Here is a 19,509-nt window from a genome sequence, read left to right as displayed (position 1 = left end):
TGAAAATTCCCTGGACCTTACATTGTAAGGCTTTCCTGATCATATATGTTCATGTACACATTCCACAAATAGTTTCTGAGCACATTTTCTGGTCAGAGTTGCCTCCAGAGGATAGGGACTCCAAAGCAAAAAAAAAAGAAGCTAACTTTGAGGGACTTAGAGTTGAATATAAGAGGCATCAATTAAAGCTGTTCTGAAGAAAAATGCTTCTATAATCTCAATTAAAAAGACAGTGTGGAATGACTATCACTGTGTGTCAGGATACGGGTGGAGGCCAAGGATATCCTAAACAGGGGGAGTGGCAGGCAGCATGCTCATCTGGGCTTTAGGAACCCTTGGCCTGTGTCAGGCAGAGAAATTGTGCCCAAAGATGCCCAGACCCAAATTTCTAGATCTGAAAATTTGCTACATTGCAGGACAAAGAATTAGAGTTGTACATGGAATTGAGGCTGCTATCAGGAGGCCCTTAGTTGGCTTTTTTTTTTTTTTTTTTTTTTTTTTTTTGGTTTTTCGAGACAGGGTTTCTCTGTGTAGCCTTGGCCATCCTGGACTCACTTTGTAGACCAAGCTGGCCTCGAACTCACAGCGATCCGCCTGCCTCTGCCTCCCGAGTGCTGGGATTAAAGGCGTGCGCCACCACGCCCGGCTCCTTAGTTTGCTTTTTCTGGATGATGTGGGCAGTTTAATATATTCACTGGGGTCCTTGAAAGGGGAAGAGGAAAGTGGTGACATGTCTCAGGGTAGGGTGCCTTTTGCCTAGTGTCAAGCCAAAGTTTCATTTACCACACCTCCATGGTGGAAGGGGAGAACAGACTCCTCCACATTGTCCTGACCCTCTCTACGCGACCCGCACAACATGTGTACTCATACTCCCACACAAGCACGCAAAAGAAATAAATGAAAAAAAATTTTTTTTAAAGTGGAGGAAGATGAAAGAAAGCCAAAGAGCTCTGATAGTGTACGCGGAACAATAGATTGTGGAAGGCCCTTGATGGTGACAATATCCATCTATCAAAGATTATAGTTAACACTCGTGTGCCCTCAGAGGGCCAGATCCAAAGAAATGCAGAAGGGTCACAGGAGGGCACCCAAGGGTAACATCAAGACCCCAGGGCCAGGTGCTCCTTCTTCCTCTTCCTGCAGGCCCTCCCTGTCCTTGGGGGCAGTGTCTCAAGGACAAGTCCCAAGGGACAAGGTGGTTGGGACAGCTGTGCTACACATCCCCACCTCAGGTCCCCGACACCAGCCAGCCTTGCCGGCTCTGCTTTCCCTCCCACAGTTCCCGCACCTCAGGCTGCTCTTTTGTGGCCATCGAGGTTGCTTGCTGCCTGCTTTCCCGAGGCATGGAACACACGTGGCACGGGCTGGGGTCCGCGCCTGGAGCTGGCGGCTGGTCCCGTGGACTTCTCACTTCCCCTCCCCAACCGCCGCGCGTGCAGGTGCCACGCGGAGCTCCGCAGGCGGGGCAGACCCTGTGGACACGCCCCCATGCGAGTCCCGGCCGCCCCGCGGAGGAAGCGCCCGAGTCGCCGCTGTCCTGAGCGCAGCGGACCTCCGCTCTGTCCGGTGACAGCGACGTCGCTCACTGCGGCTGCGGGCACCAGGTACCGTGCTCCCGGCGGGCCGGGGATGCGAGCTGCACTCGCGACGACAGCATGGCAGCCTCAGGTGGGTAGCAGGCGCGGCGCTCCCCAGTTCCAGGCGCCACCCTCGGCTTGCGCGCGTCCCTGGACCCTGAGCCTCTCTGGCATCACCTGCCCGGCTTGGAGACCTTTCCTCTCACTTCTTTTGTTTTAGTTTTCTTTTTGGTCTTTTCTCTGGTCTCTGTGGCAAACTTCCCCTCCCAACTTTCTCAAGTTTCCCCTAACCCGCCTGTGCACGATTCTCTCTCCAGCTCCTGCCTGAGCCTCGCCCCACCCCAGTTTCTAAGCCCTTTCTCCCATCTGCTTTGGCTAAGTTGCCCAGGGTCGCTTTCTCAGCTGTTAACTCTTGAGTACAAGGACAATTGAAAGGAGGTGGAGGGGCTGCTTCTCTAAGAGGCCGGTTGCTTCTCTTAGGGTCTTATCCGACCAATAGGGGGCGCTCAGACCGTCCTTGGAGGTCCCTGGGCGGCTTCTGAAGCCCCCACCTCCACCAGGTTTGTGTTTCTTTGCAATTTTGCCTCAAACGGAGACAGCACTTGGTTTTGTTTTTATTTTGTTTCTCAAGACAGGGTTTCTCTGTGTGGCCTTGGGTATCTTGGACTAACCTTGTAGACCAGGCTGGCCTTGAACTCAAAGTGATTTGCCTACCTCTACCTCCTGAGTGCTGGGATTAAAGGCATGGGACCACACTTCTTTGTTTTTATTTATCTGTTTTTTTCGAGATAGTAATGTTACTCTTACACTATTCTCTGCGAAATTTTCCGGGTCCGTGGAGAACTGGAAATTGGTTGGCAAATGTACCCATCAGAAGGTGCTAGAAGTTTCTTGTGGCTGGTTTTGGGTTCCTTTCTGGCTTATGGGCGTGTACACATGGCAAGTCCTTAGCTCGATGAGGTTTAGGACAAACCACATAATTCTAATGTTGAGAGACAGTTAATGAGCCCTGCCTATACACCTCAGTGGACATTAGGCGTATTATGTTCTTGGTGATGACTAGCTTGGCCTGCTCTCCGTTCACCACAGGGTTTTGGTGGTGTGAAAGTAAACAGTAAGTAAACACTGATTGCTAGGTGAAAAGAGAGAGTGTGGCTTGCTTGTGTTTACTCAGGTGAAGTCTCATGTTTTTAGAGAGACAACGCATGAAAACAGGACGATAGCATGTCTTGAGAAAGATCATGGAGCGAACGGGTTGGGGGAAAGTCAGTGCTTGGCAAGGAAGGGAGCAGATGCTACAGCCAGCTCTCTCCCGATCTGCTGAGGTCTAGCCTGAGCTCATGGTACTCTGGAAATATGGTAGAAAAGGCTCCCGAGGGTACAGGCTGCCTGCCACTCCCTAGCCAGGCTCCATGGGTTAGGAAAAGCAGTGCTGTGAGCAAGGGTTCCATAGAGCAGAAGGTCATTCACTGGACAGACATTTATGGCATGCTCCCGTTTCCAGGCACTGTACTAGGCCTTGTGTAGTGTTCAGGAAACAGGAGCCATGTAACTGTGAGAACAGGGAAGGCAGCAACTCACTTAATAAAGAAGTAGCATGGGGGGGGGCGGGTGTGGTGGCTCTGTGGTGGCTCACGCCTGTAACCCCAGCACTCGGGAGGCAGAGGCAGGCGGATTGCTGTGAGTTCGAGGCCAGCCTGGTCTACAAAGTGAGTCCAGGACAGCCAAGGCTACACAGAGAAACCCTGTCTCAAAACAAACAGAAAAACAGACAAACAAACAAACAAACAAACAAACAAGAAGTAGCATGGTATGTGCAATGGGAAAATGGACAGGGGCATAGAGGTTGGGTTAGGATGTTCAATGGAATGGCTAGGTGAAGTCTCAGAACAGGGGAAATGAGTCAAGACCTTAGGGAGGAGCCCTGGGAAGGAGAGGCCTCCAGGCGAGGGGTCTACACTATGTGTTTGAGACACAGAGAACATCTGTCGTGGCTGGGTGGATGGAGGGGTTGGGGAAAGGAGGAAATAAACTGGCTATGTTTCTGCCATCTTTCCTGGCCAGAACAGGTTCTGGGCTCCTGTGCACTGGAGAACAGCAAACTGGAGAGCCTCTGACCAGCCTGCTTTCTCTGTCCAGCGTCTAGAAGGCTGGTTCCAAGGGGTATAGTTGAAGGATGGACTCAGGTTCAGATGAGGACTGTAACCCAGCAACTAAACCTGGGGTGTTATGTGGAGTAGTGACCAAAGTTATCCAGATCTCTCTCTCGCTGTCAGTGTCCCCTGTGGTGAGACGCCAAGGCAGGTGGCGTGAGACTTGGTCCCTCTCTGCACCCTGGGTTCTTGCCTATAGTTACAAGTCCTCCTGAGGGCAGGTCACAGTGGGGGACAGCATGCTTCCCACTAGCATGCCACAGGCTGGAGAGTCATCCAGGCCACCCTCCTGCATGGTTTCCTTATTTTTAGAATGATATTACAATATATTTACTCAAGATGCTATGCTTCCAGCCTTTTGACATTGCGACAATGACATCATCGACAAATGAGTTGAGTCACACTTGTAGCTATCCTGGGACATACACAGAGCTCATGGGCTACTAATGCTCTGAGTGGTTTTTTAGTGTCTTCACAAATGTGTGAGCTTGAGGAAATGTTATCACCTCTAAGAGAGGTCTTTCCTTTCGTTGCTTCCTCTTTAGTATGGCCTCCAGGTTGCCTGCTCTGCCTTGTGCGTGAATGGGATCATGTAGTCTGTGGTTTTAGTGACAGACTTCCTTCACACTGCCTAGTGGGTTCAAGGTCCACTCAACTGTAGCCTAATCCCCTGGTCTTCTTAAGTTCTCTGCCATTGGATGTGGGCGTCCACCTATGGTTCACGGAAAGGCCTGCTTGCTTCCTTGTTGAGATCATAGAGAATCTTGGCTCCTTGGCCTTGAAAGAACCTTCAAGTAGTGAAATGAAATGCAACCAGCCTGTGCTGGAATCGTTTCTCGTATTTACCAGAGAGAGCGAGGAAAGAGCCTGGGACTTCCCCTAAAGGCACCAGACCTGCAGCTGTGGAGACCAGCGCCCTCCCCTCCAGGCCTTGGCCTCCAACCACCTGAGGAAAGCTCTCAGACTTTGTCCTGCTCCCTCTTTCCGGGCTCATCTCGAAGTCTTCCCACTATTCCTGGACTTGGGGCATCCCGGAGCCAGCGACATAGCTTAGCTAGTAAGGGTGCTTGTCACCAAGCCGATGACTGAGTTTTATCCCAGGGACCCACATGGTGGAGAGTGAGAGCTGAATCCTGCCAGTTGTTCCTGGACCTCCACACGTGTGCTGTGGCTTCACAATGCACACAGCATGCACATACACATACAACAATAAGTAGACAGACAGACAGACACAGACAGACGGACGGATGGACAGATGATAGATAAATGGTGCTCAGGTTCAAACATGAGCTCCACATCAAATGGACAGGGTGCTAGGGTCACCTGTGGGCACTTCCTCTCTCTGTTCTTCTCTCAAACGGCTTCTGAATCATTTAGTGTCATCTCTCAGTCATTGTGTCCATCCGCCCCCCACCCCCCCCCCCCGCCACCTCGAACCCCACTCCTATGACTCCTCTCTGTGGTCAGCCAGCCCCTTCCTGTCCTTAGTCCTTTCCCCCTCTCCTGTAGCCAAACCTGTTCTTTGAGGTCCACAAGAACAAAGCCTTTTCTCAGCTCTGCCAGTGTTTATGGGCTCCTTGCTAGTTCATGCACGGTTTCTCTTACTGAATAGGAAAAAGAGAGAAGTGATTTAGAATGGGGGAGCAGTGGCTGAGGTAAAGAGATTATTGCGGAAGAAGGGGGCATTCCCCCACACAGGGAGAACTGCTGCTGACAAAGAAGATAGCCCCATGGTGCTCCCTGGCAGGCTAGGGAGGAACTTGAACTTCCACTTTGGACTTTTTGGTTTCAGCTGCCCTGAAGTCTTGGGGGATGGTAAACTTAATTGCTCTCATTCACACATGCCTCCCTTTATTATATTGGTCAGAGTCTCTCTCTCTCTCTCTCTCACAAAGAGGTCCACACATTCTTTAAAAGCTATAACATTTGTATTGGTTCTTTGAGAATTTCATATGCACATAGTGTATTTTGGTTATATTCACACCCCCCACCCCCCACCCCCACCCCCGCAACACACACACAACTTATCCTGGACCCCCTACTTTCTCCTCCCATCTTCATTGTCCACTTTGAAAGGCTTGAGAAACATAAGCCAGTGATTTTTGTGGAATGTCCAACGGTTGGATTTATCTCGTGTTTTTCTTTTGGTTACACTGGGAGGACAGATTTTGAGGTAGTTCGCAGATGTGAAACACCATTCTTAGCTTTAAGAGCCCAGACTGTTAACACTGTTCCTGGCTGATGACAGTGATCTTGGTCATGGGGTGGAGGCAGTATTTGATGGACTGGTGTACAGTAAAGAGGCTTTCCCTGTCTTTCCATCTTGGATCTTGGGCCCTCTGTGAAGAAATCACTAGGTACAGCCCACATTTAGGAAGAGACATGTCTCCTTGAGGATGGGGGCATCTTCAGAAATTACCTGGGGTTTATATGTAAGATATCCGTATTTCCCCAGCACTTAGTTTTAAATTATTACTGTCTTATTATTATTTCTGGTGCTGGAGAATGAAGTAAGGACCTTTGTGCTATGCCACTGGGCTGCATCCCAGCATCTCCTCAGTTTATTTACCCTGGCACCTAATTCTGTTACTATATATGGACTCATGGGCATTTATGCTACTCCCTGGCTTGCAATGCCTTGCTGTATATACATCTGGTTTCATTCCCACACTGATCCTGCTTGGGCTGTGGGAGATTTGTCAGTTGACTCTCATTTCCTTTCACACACACTTCTCATCTTATTTTTGCTTGAGAGCAGCCTTATTTATTTCCATACAAGATGTTTTGGGCTCCTTGTACGCTTCTTGATGCCTGAAATATATATTTCTAGAATCATTGCAAGAACTAACCAGTTCCCCAAGGATCCCTGACTTTTTTTGTTTGTTTGTTTGTTTTGTTTTGTTTTTAAGAAAACAGTATTCCAAACCAATGGCACAAAGCGTATTTTAGTTATATTTTCTGAATTATATTTTGCGTTTCTTCGACATTTAAAATAGAGCGCACCTTAGAAATTCAGAGTGTCAGTGGGGTTCTGCAGCCAGCAGTTGGTGTAGTCCTCATGGTTTGGTCCTTGGCGCAGCTCACGATCAGTGAGTTTTAATGTTGTCTGACAAGTGAGGCTGTTGAGAGCATGCGCTCCTGGACTTGTTCTGAGGATCGAGTGAGAGAGTGCACCTAGGTGCTTAGTAGAGTGATAGGCCAATTCCAGCTTAAGCTTCCCTGATAACACGGTATTTAAGAGCAAGCAACTGTTACAGAGAAACCAAAGCCATGGCGGAATCTCCAGGGCCAAGCATGTCTTCAATCCCTCAGTGACATCAGTGCTGGGTGATAGGAGCAGTCACTCCTGGACACAGTCTTCAGGACCCTCGATCTTTTCTTCTAAGACACTCTCAAAGGACCGTGCAACACCTCTCTTTTATACGGGCCTCATGTCACTCGGGCTGGCGCTGACCTCCATGTGAAGCCTCGAAAGTTGGCTTCGAACTTTGACGATGTAGCAGGAGTCAGACAGCGGTTTGCGGGAGTTGGTTTTCTTCTTCTACTGTGTTGAGTTGTGGGGGTTGAATTCAGGTCATCAGGCTTGGTGTAAGTGCCTTTACCTGCTAAGCCATGTGGCTGGCCCTATGCTTGTCAGGCTGCCAGGCTCTGGGATTACTAGCCTCGCTTCTTCCTCTTCCTCTTCCTCCTGAATTCTTAAAAAAAATTAATTTATTTTTGAAAATTAAAAAAATTATTTCTTTTCATGTGTGTATGAGTGCATGTGTATGTGTGCACATCTATGTCTACCAGTGTCAGCAGGGACTAGAGGAAGCCATTGGATCCCCTGAAGCAGGAGTTACAGGCGACTGTGAGCTTCCTGACATGGGTGCTGGGATTTGAACCTTCGTCCTCTAGAAGAATAACAAGTGCTCTAACCCGCCAGCCGTCTCTCTATCCCCTAGCCTTGTGTTCTCCATGTTCCTTATGTTCAAAACATCCTCCTCTTCACCTTTATTTCTTTGCCCACTTGTTAATCTCTCAGAAAGCATTCCTATTGGCTTGGCATGGTGGCGCATACCTCTAAATTCCAGTGCACGGGAGGTGGACACAAAAGGATCTAGAGTTCACACCGCCCACCTAGGGAGATGGTCAGAAAAAGAAAGGATGTTTCCTATGGTCTTTTCAGAGCTCGGAGCCTCAGGCACCTACTGTGATCCCCGCTCTGACCTCACTCCTGTGCTCCTGACCACTGTGTTAGAAACAGCCATGTTTCAGGGTCAAAGCAAGCAATCCAGCTATTGGCTACCTCTGCTAGCTAAGTGATATACGGGCCAGAGATGGCATTTATTTATTTGTGTTTACTGTGTGTGCCTATGTGTCGTTAGTACATATGTACCACAGCTTGGGTGTGGAGGTCAGAGTGCAACTCTGTGGCATTCATTCTGTCCTTCCACCTTATGGGGATTGCGCTCAGGTGGCCAGGCTCTTCAGCAACACTTCTGCATGCTGAGACACCTCAACAGCTCCCGGGGCTGACATTTGATTGTAAACCTACAGCTTAGAATCCTGTTGCACAAACAGTCCAGTGTCCTTCTCCAAGGGGGATGATGGACCCCTGCTTCATTGTAGGACGCATCGACACTTTGTGCTCATCGGTCCCACGTCACTCGAGAATGGAATGACAGAGCGACAGTGAGATGAAGGCATGGGGCAGAGGTCACGGTAACGTGAGGAGCCCACCTTCTTTGAACTCTGACTATTGAAAGATGTGACTTGACTCTTCTATAAGATTCTTGGCTTACTTCCTGCTCGGAGGACGTAGGGGGCTGGGGTCAAGACGTGAACTGGGAGCCACCCTGAGTGTCAATCTTGGCTTTACTGAGTGTGAATTTGAATAAGGCCCTTCATCTTCTCGGACAAAGTGTTTCTTTCCCCTCTGAAAATGAAAGGTGTGGGCCAGGTGGCCCCACCTCTGCCCTGTGTGTTTCTGGCATCTGTGCTTAGAGGGAGAAGAAAGTTCATGCCACAGACCAGCTGTGGGGAGTGCACAGATATTGTGATATAGGTTAAAGAATTAGTTCACCTTGTTTCCACTCACATGGTGCACTGTCAACAGGAGAGTTATGACATCCTCAAAAGAACTCCGAGGGTTCTTTTTAGTGTCAAATCTCTGTGCTGAGCGCTTGACCCAAAACACACATTGAAGTTGCCATTCTGTTTCTACTTCTAAGCGAGTGAAGTGAGGCTCAGGAGATTTCAGTCATTTTCCTAGGGTTGTGCAGCAGGCTGGCACAGCCAGGATTCGAACCCTCGTGGTCTGATCCCACTCCTGTGCTCCTGATCACTGTATTTGAAACAGAAGCCATGTTTCAGGGTCAAATCAAACAGGTCAGCTACTGGCTCCCACTGGGAGCCCTGTCTAAGTTACTCAACGTGCCACATTGACTGTTTTTTTTTTTTTTTTTTTTCTCCTTTCGATTGAGCTAGTAGTGGTCCCTGTGGTCCAAGGATGCTGCGAGGATGAAGTAAATTTACCAGACAATGTGTGTGGAAGAAGACTTGCCTAGCACAGGCTTTATATAAGTGCTTGCTGTCATTATCCTAGAGCAGAGCGGCTATGGGAGATAAAAGCTAGGCAGTATGCGGATGATGTAATAACTTCAAGGATCTAGAATTGTGGGATGTGTTTGGGTGTCTGGCACATTGGTGGGCTGCAAGTAGGGAAAAGGGCTGGGCAGATGCTACAGGTAGACCTGGGAGGTTGAGGGTTGCCAGGCCCGGCTGGGTTTATGTATCTCCTGGGTTTCAGAGCATGTCCTAGAAGGATCAGGCATTAATGAGCTTCTCCCTTTTCTTTTTGCAGGGTGGGGCCGAGGATGCGACATCCTCATCTTCTACAGCCCAGATGGGGAGGAATGGTGCCAGTACCTACAAGACCTTTTCGTGTCCTGCCGACAGGTCCGCAGCCAGAAGATGCAGACATACCGGCTGGCCCCGGATGCCTCCTTCTCTGCCGAGGACCTGTGGGTCTTCCGGGATGCACGATGCGTTTTGGTGCTGCTGTCTGCGGGGCTGGTGGGATGCTTCTGCCAGCAGGGACTGTTGCCGGTGCTGCAGCGCGCCTTCCACCCTCCGCAGCGCGTGGTGCGGCTGCTTTGCGGAGTGCAGCCCAGCGATGAGGACTTCCAGGCCTTCTTTCCCGACTGGGCCCACTGGCAGGAGCTCACCTGTGATGATGAGCCGGAGACCTACCTGGCAGCCGTGAGGAAGGCCATTTCTGAAGGTAAGGGTTCTATTGTGGCAGAGAGAGACGAACTCAAAAGATATCATGGAGCCATGTTGTAGATCTAGGCGAAGTATCGTTGTTTGAACATCGGTCATTGGTCCTAGAAAATGAAGAAAGCTCTCCCAGCAGACCTAGCGTCCTCTGAGGCTCTCTTAGGGATAAAGCGCTTCCTAGCGTCTGCAAGGCCCTGGACTCAATCCTCTGGAGACTTAGCCATATTCTTGGTTTAGAGCCACCAAACTTCTAAGCTGGGATGGGTTAAGCCTTCTTTTTGGAATCTTCTATGCTTTGGAAGACCTGGAACCCAGGTTCCCCACTAGACAGCGGGGATAGAAGGGAGAGACTTTGGACTTTGGTTGCAGGTGTGGGGAGCACGTCCGCCCGGCCTCCTGCTTGAGTCCTCCAGCTTGCATCCCACTTCAGTTCCTTTCCTTGCAGTGACCTCGCTAGCTTTGTTGAAGTGGTGTCGACTCAAGATCACCTGTTTATGGAGAAATGACCCTCTTTTTTCCTGGTCCGCCCTTGGCACTGCTTCTGCTTTCAAATTGGCAACATTCTAGTTCTTTCTGCCAGGCTAGTGACTCTGGTGGGCCCAGGAAATATGACGCACACTCTGATTAACAGAAGCCGAAGCTGAGCACTGGGAGAGACACAGACCGCATGGTTTCTTCCCCTTTCTCCTTTCCTGTGCTGTGAGCAGGTTATTCATCCGTCTTCTGTCTTACCATCCGAGATCTTACGTACCTGGCATCAGCCAAGAAACCTGGACAATTAATTACTGGTCCAGTTTCACTGTGCCTTTCTAGTCCCAGGGTAACATGGGTCTTAATGTAGCTCATCCATCCTCTATCCCATCTCATGATGGAAACCCAGAATTTGCCAACTCTAAGCTGGGCCTAGTGCTGCATGCTCGAAATCCCATCCGTTTGAGAGGCAGTGGCCGGAAGACCAAAAGTTCAAGTTTGGCCTGGGCTAGACAGTGTGTTCAAGGCCACGCATGGGTAACATAGTGAGACTCTGTCTCAGGGTGGAGTGGGAGGAAGCTATGAAGAGGCTGAGGGTGCAGCTGAGTTCTGGAACGCTTCCTCTTTCCTGGTACGTGCAAGGCTGGAGGTTCAATCCCCAGTACTGAGCTTTCTGTGTCCCGGTTTGCTTTCTGTCATTGTGATAAAACATTCTTTCAGCGTATAGGCTTTAGTCTATCACCAAGGGAAGCTAAGGCAGGGACTTCAGGCAGGAGCTCAAATCAGAAGCCAATGGAGGAATGCTGCTTACTGGCTTGCTCCCCATGGCTTGCTCAGCTTGCTCTCTCATACAGCCCACAGGTAGGCCCTCCTCAGCACTCATTAGTCAAGAAAATGCCCCAAAGGCACACCCACAGGCCAGTCTGATGGAGGCAGTTCTTCAGTTGAGATTTCCTTCTTCCCAGGTGATATAAGCTGTGATATAGCCAAGGAGTAGGACCAGGTCTCAGCGTAGCAGATAGAGCCTTGCTCACTTTGTGATATGGAGAACAAGTGTTAATATGAGAGATGACTCACCTGAAATGCATGGGACTCCAGTTGGCAGTTTTCGAGAGTTTGCTCATCTTGACCTAGCAATGACAGTAAAAGCACAGCATTTGAATGTGCATGATCACGTGTCATGGCTTTTTGGGAGCCGTGAGCCGTGAGCCATGCAAACTTAAAGAACCCTGACATACTAGTTCTTCCTCCCCTGGAGTTACAGCATTGCAGGGCCCAATGTGACCTCATGCAGGTCACCGTGATCCACCAATTGGTCATTCAGAGCTCCCTGGAAGTATTGTCACTTCACAGTCGGTAATCATAATTATTTTTCTAACAGTAACGGTGGTGATATATATATGTATATATATATATACATAATACATATATGTACATAATACATATATATATATATACATAAAATATTAAAGGGTTGAGAAGAAGCTCAGTGGTAAAGTGCTTACCTAACATAGATGGGGGTTGGTGCTGGAGGAAAAGACCTGTGCCACTCTTGCAAAGGACCTGAGGTTAATTTCTAGCACCCACTTCAGGTGGCTGAGAAATCCAGCTTCAGAGGGACCCTGTACCTCTTGGGTCCTGGGACATCTCTACCCCCACACACATATGTGCATGCAGACACACATGTGTTTACTTCTAATATTATTTGTATGCGTCCAGTGATTAGACTCCCGCATACATCTGTCTCCTCTGGTATTTTAGTTTACTCCAGACTCTGGCCCAGTATGCTGTGAGCCTTTTCCTTCCAGTGTTTCAGAAAGATGAATTGTTTCACTGCGGTGTTTTTGTTCCAAGAACAAATAACCTGTCATTAGAAAGAGAGTATTTTAATAAGCAATTAAAATAAGCTGCTTAGTGGGAAATGTGCAGCTCAGAATTAGTGGGTATAGGGAGATACAGACTTACAGAAATGGTGGGGGATGGAAACGTAGATTGCTGGTGGTCACATGTTGTCAGTTAGACTTGAACTTGAATAAATGCTTCTCAGATTTTCCATATGCAAAGAAGAACCGGGAGAACTTATCAGCGACATATGCTAACTGAAGGCTGGTGGAACTCAAGTCTACTTTTCTTACAGTTTTGGTTTTGAGCCTAGCCATCTCTCCAGCCCTCAAGTCTGCATTTCTAACAAGCTCCTGTGCTGCTGCCAGTGGGACCATGGTCCATCACTGTCAGGCCATTGGTCACAGCTCCACTGGGCATGAGCCATGTTTTCAAAGCTCCACTTTTTGGGAAAGCAAGGCAGCTCCTGGCTACCAGCGTTTGATGGTTAAACCGTTGATAGTCATTAGTGTGGAACCCCAGAGCTCTCTTCTGCTTACAAAGCCAGTGTGTGTTCACTCTGTGTTCACACTTTCACTTCTCTAGATAGACCTGGTGGTGACTTTGGGATGGAGGGGTTCTCCTGCTACCGTAATCCCCACTCTTTCTTTACTTAATGATTGGCAATTGTTTCTATCTCATGAGACAGCATTTTGGAAGTTTTATGTTTGTCTCTGAGCTTGGCAGTGTCCTTTAAATTGAGGAGGCGTTGTAAGTGGAGTCTGCAGTGTGTTGGAGTTTGTCTCTCCCAGGTTCCTCATTTGTGAAGTGCTGGGGTTGGACCAGATGATGTGGATGGTTTCTTCCAGCCCCTTGGGCTGTAACGTGTCATTTATACATTTGCTAAGGAGATGGCAAGTCACCCATTCTTTTCAACAGACCCAGTTCAGTTCCCAGCAGCAGCGCATGGCAGAGTATGGGAGGCTATACTGTTGTTCTGGATTCTTTTTTGGACTTGCTGGGTGATTGTTTTCAAATAAGGAAGTGAGAAAACCCAAGGTACGGCACAACAATTATTTCCTCTTTTTTACCGAATCTCTATTCTTTGCTGTAAATCTCACTGGGATACAAAAATAGATTCTGTGAGACACTGTGGGAAAGAACTCTGTGCATGAGAGTGAGCGTATTTCAGAGGTTCTCCTGTGTGTTTGCACATATGTGCACATACATGCTTGCCCACATGCTGGGTGTGGGAGAAGCACTACAGCTTTTGTTTAGCAATGAAGTAGTGATCTTATCTGTTTTGGACACTATCCATTTATTCTGTGTGTCTGTGTTCAGGTGTGTAGAGGCTAGAGATTGACTTCCTCTATTTTTCTCCACTTTGTTTTTCATGGTGGTGCAACGCCTTTAATCCCAGCACTCGGGAAGCAGAGGCAGGCAGATCTCTGTGAGTTCGAGGCCAGCCTGGTCTACAAAGCGAGTCCAGGACAGCCAGGGTTACACAAAGAAACCCTGTCTCCAAAAACAAAGCAAAACAAACAAACAAACAAAAAGATAGCCTCTCTTACTGATCCTGGAGCTGATAGATTGGCTAGACTGGCTGTACCCCAGCGTCATTTCCCCAGCACCAGGATTACGTGAGTGCTCCATCGTGTCTAGCTCTTAGGTGGGTGCTGGAACTTGAGCCTACTCAGGTTCTTAGGCTTGCACACCGAGCACTGTACCAACTGAGAACCCAGCCTTGTCGGCCTTCGGCATTTGCCTTATCCTCTATCTGCTCCTCCTGCCTTGCCGTGCCTTCTGTGTTTCAGGAGCTCTCATGTCACCCCAAATTATAATGTAGTTCCCCTTTGGTCCCTGTGGGAAACTTTGAGAGGGTGTTGTCTAGATCTGGTTTTCTTTGTCGATGTTCACATTCCATTGGTTTTTACTTTTCCAGTTTTATTGAGGTATAATTGACAAAAGCAAAATGTACTCTGTGTGCAAAACTGAGGATTTGTAATACATACATAGTGTAAAACTAATTAGCATGTTCATATTAATTAATGTATCCTCTCTGTCCTTTTTCTCTGTTTCTCTGGCTCTGTCTCTCTCTCTCCTTTCCTCTGTCTCTCTCTGTCTCTTTATGTATGTTGAGAACTCTTGGCAAGCTCCAAATAAACCCCATGGTATTATAACTCTCACTTCTATATTGCACAATAGAGTCCCAGAGCTTACTCATTTCAAGACTGCAGTTTGAACCTTTGGATGGAGTGCCATCCCCCAACCTCCACACTCTCCCAGCCCTGGCCAGCACATCCTACTCTGAGTCTGACTTAATTCCATGTGTAAGGAGCTCACACAGCATTCGTTTCTCTGCATCTGGCTCATGACCCTTACCATAATGTCCTCTGGGTTCATTGTCTTGCAAATGACAGGATTTCCTACTGTTCTGTGGCTTGAGTAATATTCCTTTCTCAAATTAAAATTGATAGTTTCTCTAAATAAAGTAATATGTGCTTATTGCACTGCATAAAACCCCTGTTGGTTTCTTTATGATTTTTCCTTTTTATAAATAAACGAAGAGAATCTGTTTCATGCCTGGTTTTGTGACTCTCTGTTGATTTCTCCCTTTTATATTCCCTCTAGTGTTCCCACAGAGTAGGGGCCTTCAGGGAATGTCCCTGTATCCCCATTGACTTGATCCATGCTTTTACTGTAGGTTTGTTTGTTGTTGTGTTTCCCTTTTTGCTCTGGCTTAGTTAAATATACAGAACAGCTAGAAAGAAGTTGAATGCAAGTCTGGGTGGGTGGGTGGGTGGGTGCTTGCACCTATACATTTGCTCACAGAGATCAAAGGAGGTCATTGGGTGTCCTGCCTTGTTGCTTTCTGACTTGTCCATTTACAGCAGGATATCTCACGGAACCTGCAGCTAAACTGACATCCAGTAAGCTGTCAGTTCTGACTCCTGTCCCTGCCTCCCTTCCATCGCGCTAGACTCACAGGCACGCACATCCATGCATGGCTTTAAAGATATATATATTTTAATAGAATGGGTGCCGGCATCCTAACTCAGGTCCTCATACTGGTACAGATAGTGGCTTCTTGTTTTGTTTTGTTTTTGTTTTCTGGGGTTTTTTTTTTGTTTGTTTGTTTGTTTTGTTCTGTTTTTGTTTTCGAGACAGGGTTTCTCTGTGTAGCCCTGGCTGTCCTGGAAGTCTCTTTGTAGACCAGGCTGACCTTGAACTAACAGAGCTCTGCTCGCCTTTGGCAGTCAGTGTTCTTATCCTCTGAGCTGTTTCTAGCCTGGGTGATTTTTTTTTTTTTAACAGTTGCTCAGTAAAATGTATTGGACATTTTCTGTATTTTTACAAGTGTGGATAGGCAGATGGATGAGGAAACTGAGGCACAGGAGGCCCAGTGCCCATGCGAAGAATGGTAGCTCCCTTCGGCACCAAAGGCTTTCATGTTTTAGTATATCTCCACCTTGGCCTTGCATTTTCCTGTCTTCTTTTTCCCTACCTTTCTCTTTCCTGCTTCGACTAGAAATAGAGCAACATCTTACAGGAGAAAGGGGTGGAGGAAACTGAGGCCTCCTGGAGCTCTCCGGGCCACAGATTCCTGGGCCAGGCAGGGCCTTGACATTGCTTTGTAGACAGGACTCCACCCCTGACCCACTGAACTGCAGTCTCTGGAGTTAGCCCTGAGAATATAAATTTCAAACAATCTCACTGCAGGCTCACACTGACGTCTGGGCTCTGCTTTGGGCCTGGTGTTCCGTCATTCAGTTGTTCTTGTCAGAGGACGCAGCAAGCCGAGGGCTTTTCCGGAAGGTCACGGGACAGTAGTTTCAGGGGTTCAGAGTTTGGCTGTGTAACCCATCTGCACAGGCCCTCAGAAGCCAGACCCTCTCAGCGAAGGGGAAGTTGTGCTCGCTCTGTGTGGTGGCCTCGTGGACGGTGAGTTATGGATGGCTTCTGGGGTTCCTTGCAGAGACGGAGGGGGAAGGAGCTGGCTGGAGATCTGTTGGAGTGGACACAGCTTTTCCCCATGTCCTGTGTATCTGTGGACTTCCAACCTTGGTGTTTCTGTGCGTCCAGCTCCTTCTCATGTACTTGCACACCCCGCTGTAGGGTGCTTTCTTCATACTTTCCCTTTTGAAATGATCTACGCTTTGGGGAAGGAGGTGCCCAGCAATGATGGTGAAATCTTTCTGGTTTCACTGCCCAAATGTCATTAAGATTTCTCCTGCCAGACCCTGGGCCATCCTGGGAAACGAGGGGCATTATTTTTTTTCTGTACTGCCTGGTTCATTGCCAAATGCACCTGGCCCAGTTAATAAAGACCGATTCCCAAAGAAAGACCTGTGCCTGTGGACTTTTTCCACCAAAATCTCCAAGTCCTTTGGGATTCCAGATTCCCCCCCACAAAGCTGTGAGCTATCACAGGCAAGGGTGGGGGCTCTTGAGACTCCCACCCCCACTGCTCTATCAGCTACGTGCCCAGTGGACTTCATTTCTCCATTCACTTGGGCTGTCTGTGTTCTCGAGAGAAAGTGTCTGCATGTCCTTTGAGAGTGATTGGTGGGTGGCTGTGGAAAGGTAGTATGGATGGTGGCATTGGACATGGATTATGGATTTTGTTTTTGTTTGTTTTCGAGATATGGTCTCGCTGTGTAGCCCTGGCTGTCCTGGAACTCAATATGTAGGCCAGGCTGGCTGGCCACTAATTCAAAGAGTTCTGCCTGCTTCTTCTGCCTCCTAAGTGATTGGATTAGTGGTCTGTGCCACCGCACTCCATGTAGACTTTGACGTTTTCACCCATGTCTTACTGTTGTTTCAGTATGATTTTCTGCATCTCGTCCCCCCTGGGACCATTATTATTAGAGCTCAGGAAGGATCCGCAGCCTCTTACAGCTGAGAAGACTTTCTATACACATCACCTCATTCGATCCCTGTGGCTTCCCTCCAAGGCAATGCCTGGATCATCTTCATCTTCAAGGTGACAGAAGCAAGGCCCCACAAGTCCCGTGCCTTGCTCAAGGCCACAGCTTTTTCATTTGAGGGAGCATCAGGACCACAGCCTCCTGATCTGCAGTCTGATGTCTGGTTATTTCTTTATCCAAAGGACAGAGTCATCCTTTCTTCCAGTGGTGCTAGCTAGGTTGCTGCTGCTCTCAGGCCCCGTGTTGGGTTTGGGTTTGGGCTGCTGTCATGTGTCTGTATCCCAGCACTGAGATATACATAGAGCATGGTACATGGGAAATGTGAAGGTTTTTTTTTTTTTTTTTTTTTAGTAGTTGGAAAACAATTGTAGAAAAAGATAGGCAAATTTAATTTTAGGATCTATTTAGCTCAATCTATTTTTATTCTAATAGACAATAAGTATAAAAACTACTTAGGGAGCTGGGGAGATGAGTCATATGGCATATTCTTTAAAAACACATTTGCTGGGGGCTGGAGAGATGGCTCCGAGGTTAAGAGCACTGACTGTTTTCCCAGAGGTCCTGAGTTCAATTCCCAGCAACCACATGGTGGCTCACAACCATCTATAATGTGATCTAATGCCCTCTTCTGACCTGCAAGTATACATGCAGGCAGAGCACTGTATACATAATACATAAATAAATAAATCTTAAAAAAAAACATTTGCCATAGCTCCTTCATTTAGTCATCAATGTAGGCAGTCACTAAGGAGTTTTTGATGAGCACCAGCTAGACACTGGCATGTTCTGTAATTCCCCTCTTCATCCTCTTCTTTTCTCACTGGTCTCTCCTTTTTTTCAGTTATTTCCCACTTTTCCTTTTTTTTTTTTTTTTAACTTTTTATATTTAAAAAAATTATTTTAGATTATGTGTTTATTTGTGTGTCTGTGTATGTGCATATGAGTGCAGTGTCTAAGGAGGCCAAAAGAGGGCACTGGATCTCCTAAAGCTAGAAGCAGGTGTAAGCGGCTGGTCCTGGGTGCTCGAACTGATTCTGAGTCCTTTGGAAGAGCTGTATGTGGGCTTTTACCCATCTCTGAGCTCAAACTTTCTGTATTTTGTCACCTGCTTAGCTGTGTTTCCAAGGTCCAGAAGTTCAGTGGTCTGTCAGTTCAGTGGAATGCCATAGACTCTACAAAGACCCAGATAGCTCCCTCCATGCTGATATAAAAAGTCTGAAAAAATTACTAAAGGGAAAAAGCAAGAAACAGAAAAGTATGCCTCCCAGAATGTCAGTTAGGTATTTAAAAGAAGTGCATCCATGATCATACGTGTGTATCCATGCTGATGTGTGTGCACCCATGCTGATGTGTGTGCACCCATGCTGATGTGTGTGCATCCATGCTGATGTGTGTGCATCCATGCTGATGTGTGTGCACCCATGCTGATGTGTGTGCACCCATGCTGATGTGTGTGCACCCATGCTGATGTGTGTGCACCCATGCTGATGTGTGTGCATCCATGCTGATGTGTGTGCACCCATGCTGATGTGTGTGCACCCATGCTGATGTGTGTGCACCCATGCTGATGTGTGTGCACCCATGCTGATGTGTGTGCACCCATGCCCATACGTGTGTCTATGCTGATATATGTGCACCCTATGCTGATACATGTGTGTCCATGCTGATATGTGCTTGGCTTCCTATCTAGGAACGTGCACAAGAAGCTGTCACAGGAAGGTGCTTTTGGGGCGATGGAAGCCATTTTGAACTTTTGTTGTTGATTCTTCTCTAGTGTTTTATCTATGTTTATGATTTCCTTTTAATTAGGAACCTTAGAGGAAAAAAAATCATCTTCAGGATTTTATGAATGTAGGAGAATATGATGGGTCTTTGTCCTCTACTTCAAGTAGGCTGAAGTGAAAATTGAGTTCCTTGTGAAAACCCCTTGGGCCTTTTCCCCCAGACAGGTCTTCTGGTAAGGGGAAGTGACGTAGTAGGGCTGGTTTGCGCCATTGCTGCGAAGTCTGCACTGTCACTCACCTGGTGTGGGCCCCAGGCCTGTGAAGAGGGAAGTGCTGCTTCTCAGGCAGTCAAACAGAATTCGGCTTTTGTCACATCCCCACAACCTCTGTGGGGACCCAGTAAGAGAATAAGAGTGTCTGTTTCATAGGCGGACAGAACCCGCAACCGGCACATCGCTTGACTATTCTGGATCTGGTCCTGTCCTCTTTAAGATGCGAGGGTGGGGGCAGTAGAGAGAGATGAGTTCACACCTCAGATCCATACAGCCACGAAGCCCCAAGGTTTTGGTGCCAT

At 47.9% G+C, this 19,509-nt stretch overlaps 1 protein-coding gene across 1 annotated transcript in view; it reads left to right on the top strand.

Annotated features, from left to right (window-relative positions):
* The first annotated feature begins 1,529 nt into the window (after window positions 1–1,529).
* Window positions 1,530–19,509, top strand: part of Pik3ap1 (phosphoinositide-3-kinase adaptor protein 1) — a 105,594-nt gene continuing 87,614 nt past the window's right edge. Inside the window, exons 1-2 of the mRNA XM_051146541.1 lie at window positions 1,530–1,668; window positions 9,576–9,995. Of these exons, the coding sequence (XP_051002498.1) occupies window positions 1,656–1,668; window positions 9,576–9,995 (433 nt within the window). The 5' untranslated portion in view covers window positions 1,530–1,655. The remainder of the gene's footprint in view (window positions 1,669–9,575; window positions 9,996–19,509) is intronic.

The sequence above is a fragment of the Acomys russatus genome, chromosome 5, assembly GCF_903995435.1.
Source record: "Acomys russatus chromosome 5, mAcoRus1.1, whole genome shotgun sequence".
In the NCBI taxonomy this organism is placed as follows: domain Eukaryota; kingdom Metazoa; phylum Chordata; class Mammalia; order Rodentia; family Muridae; genus Acomys; species Acomys russatus.
This window is presented reverse-complemented; position numbering and strand designations above follow the sequence as displayed.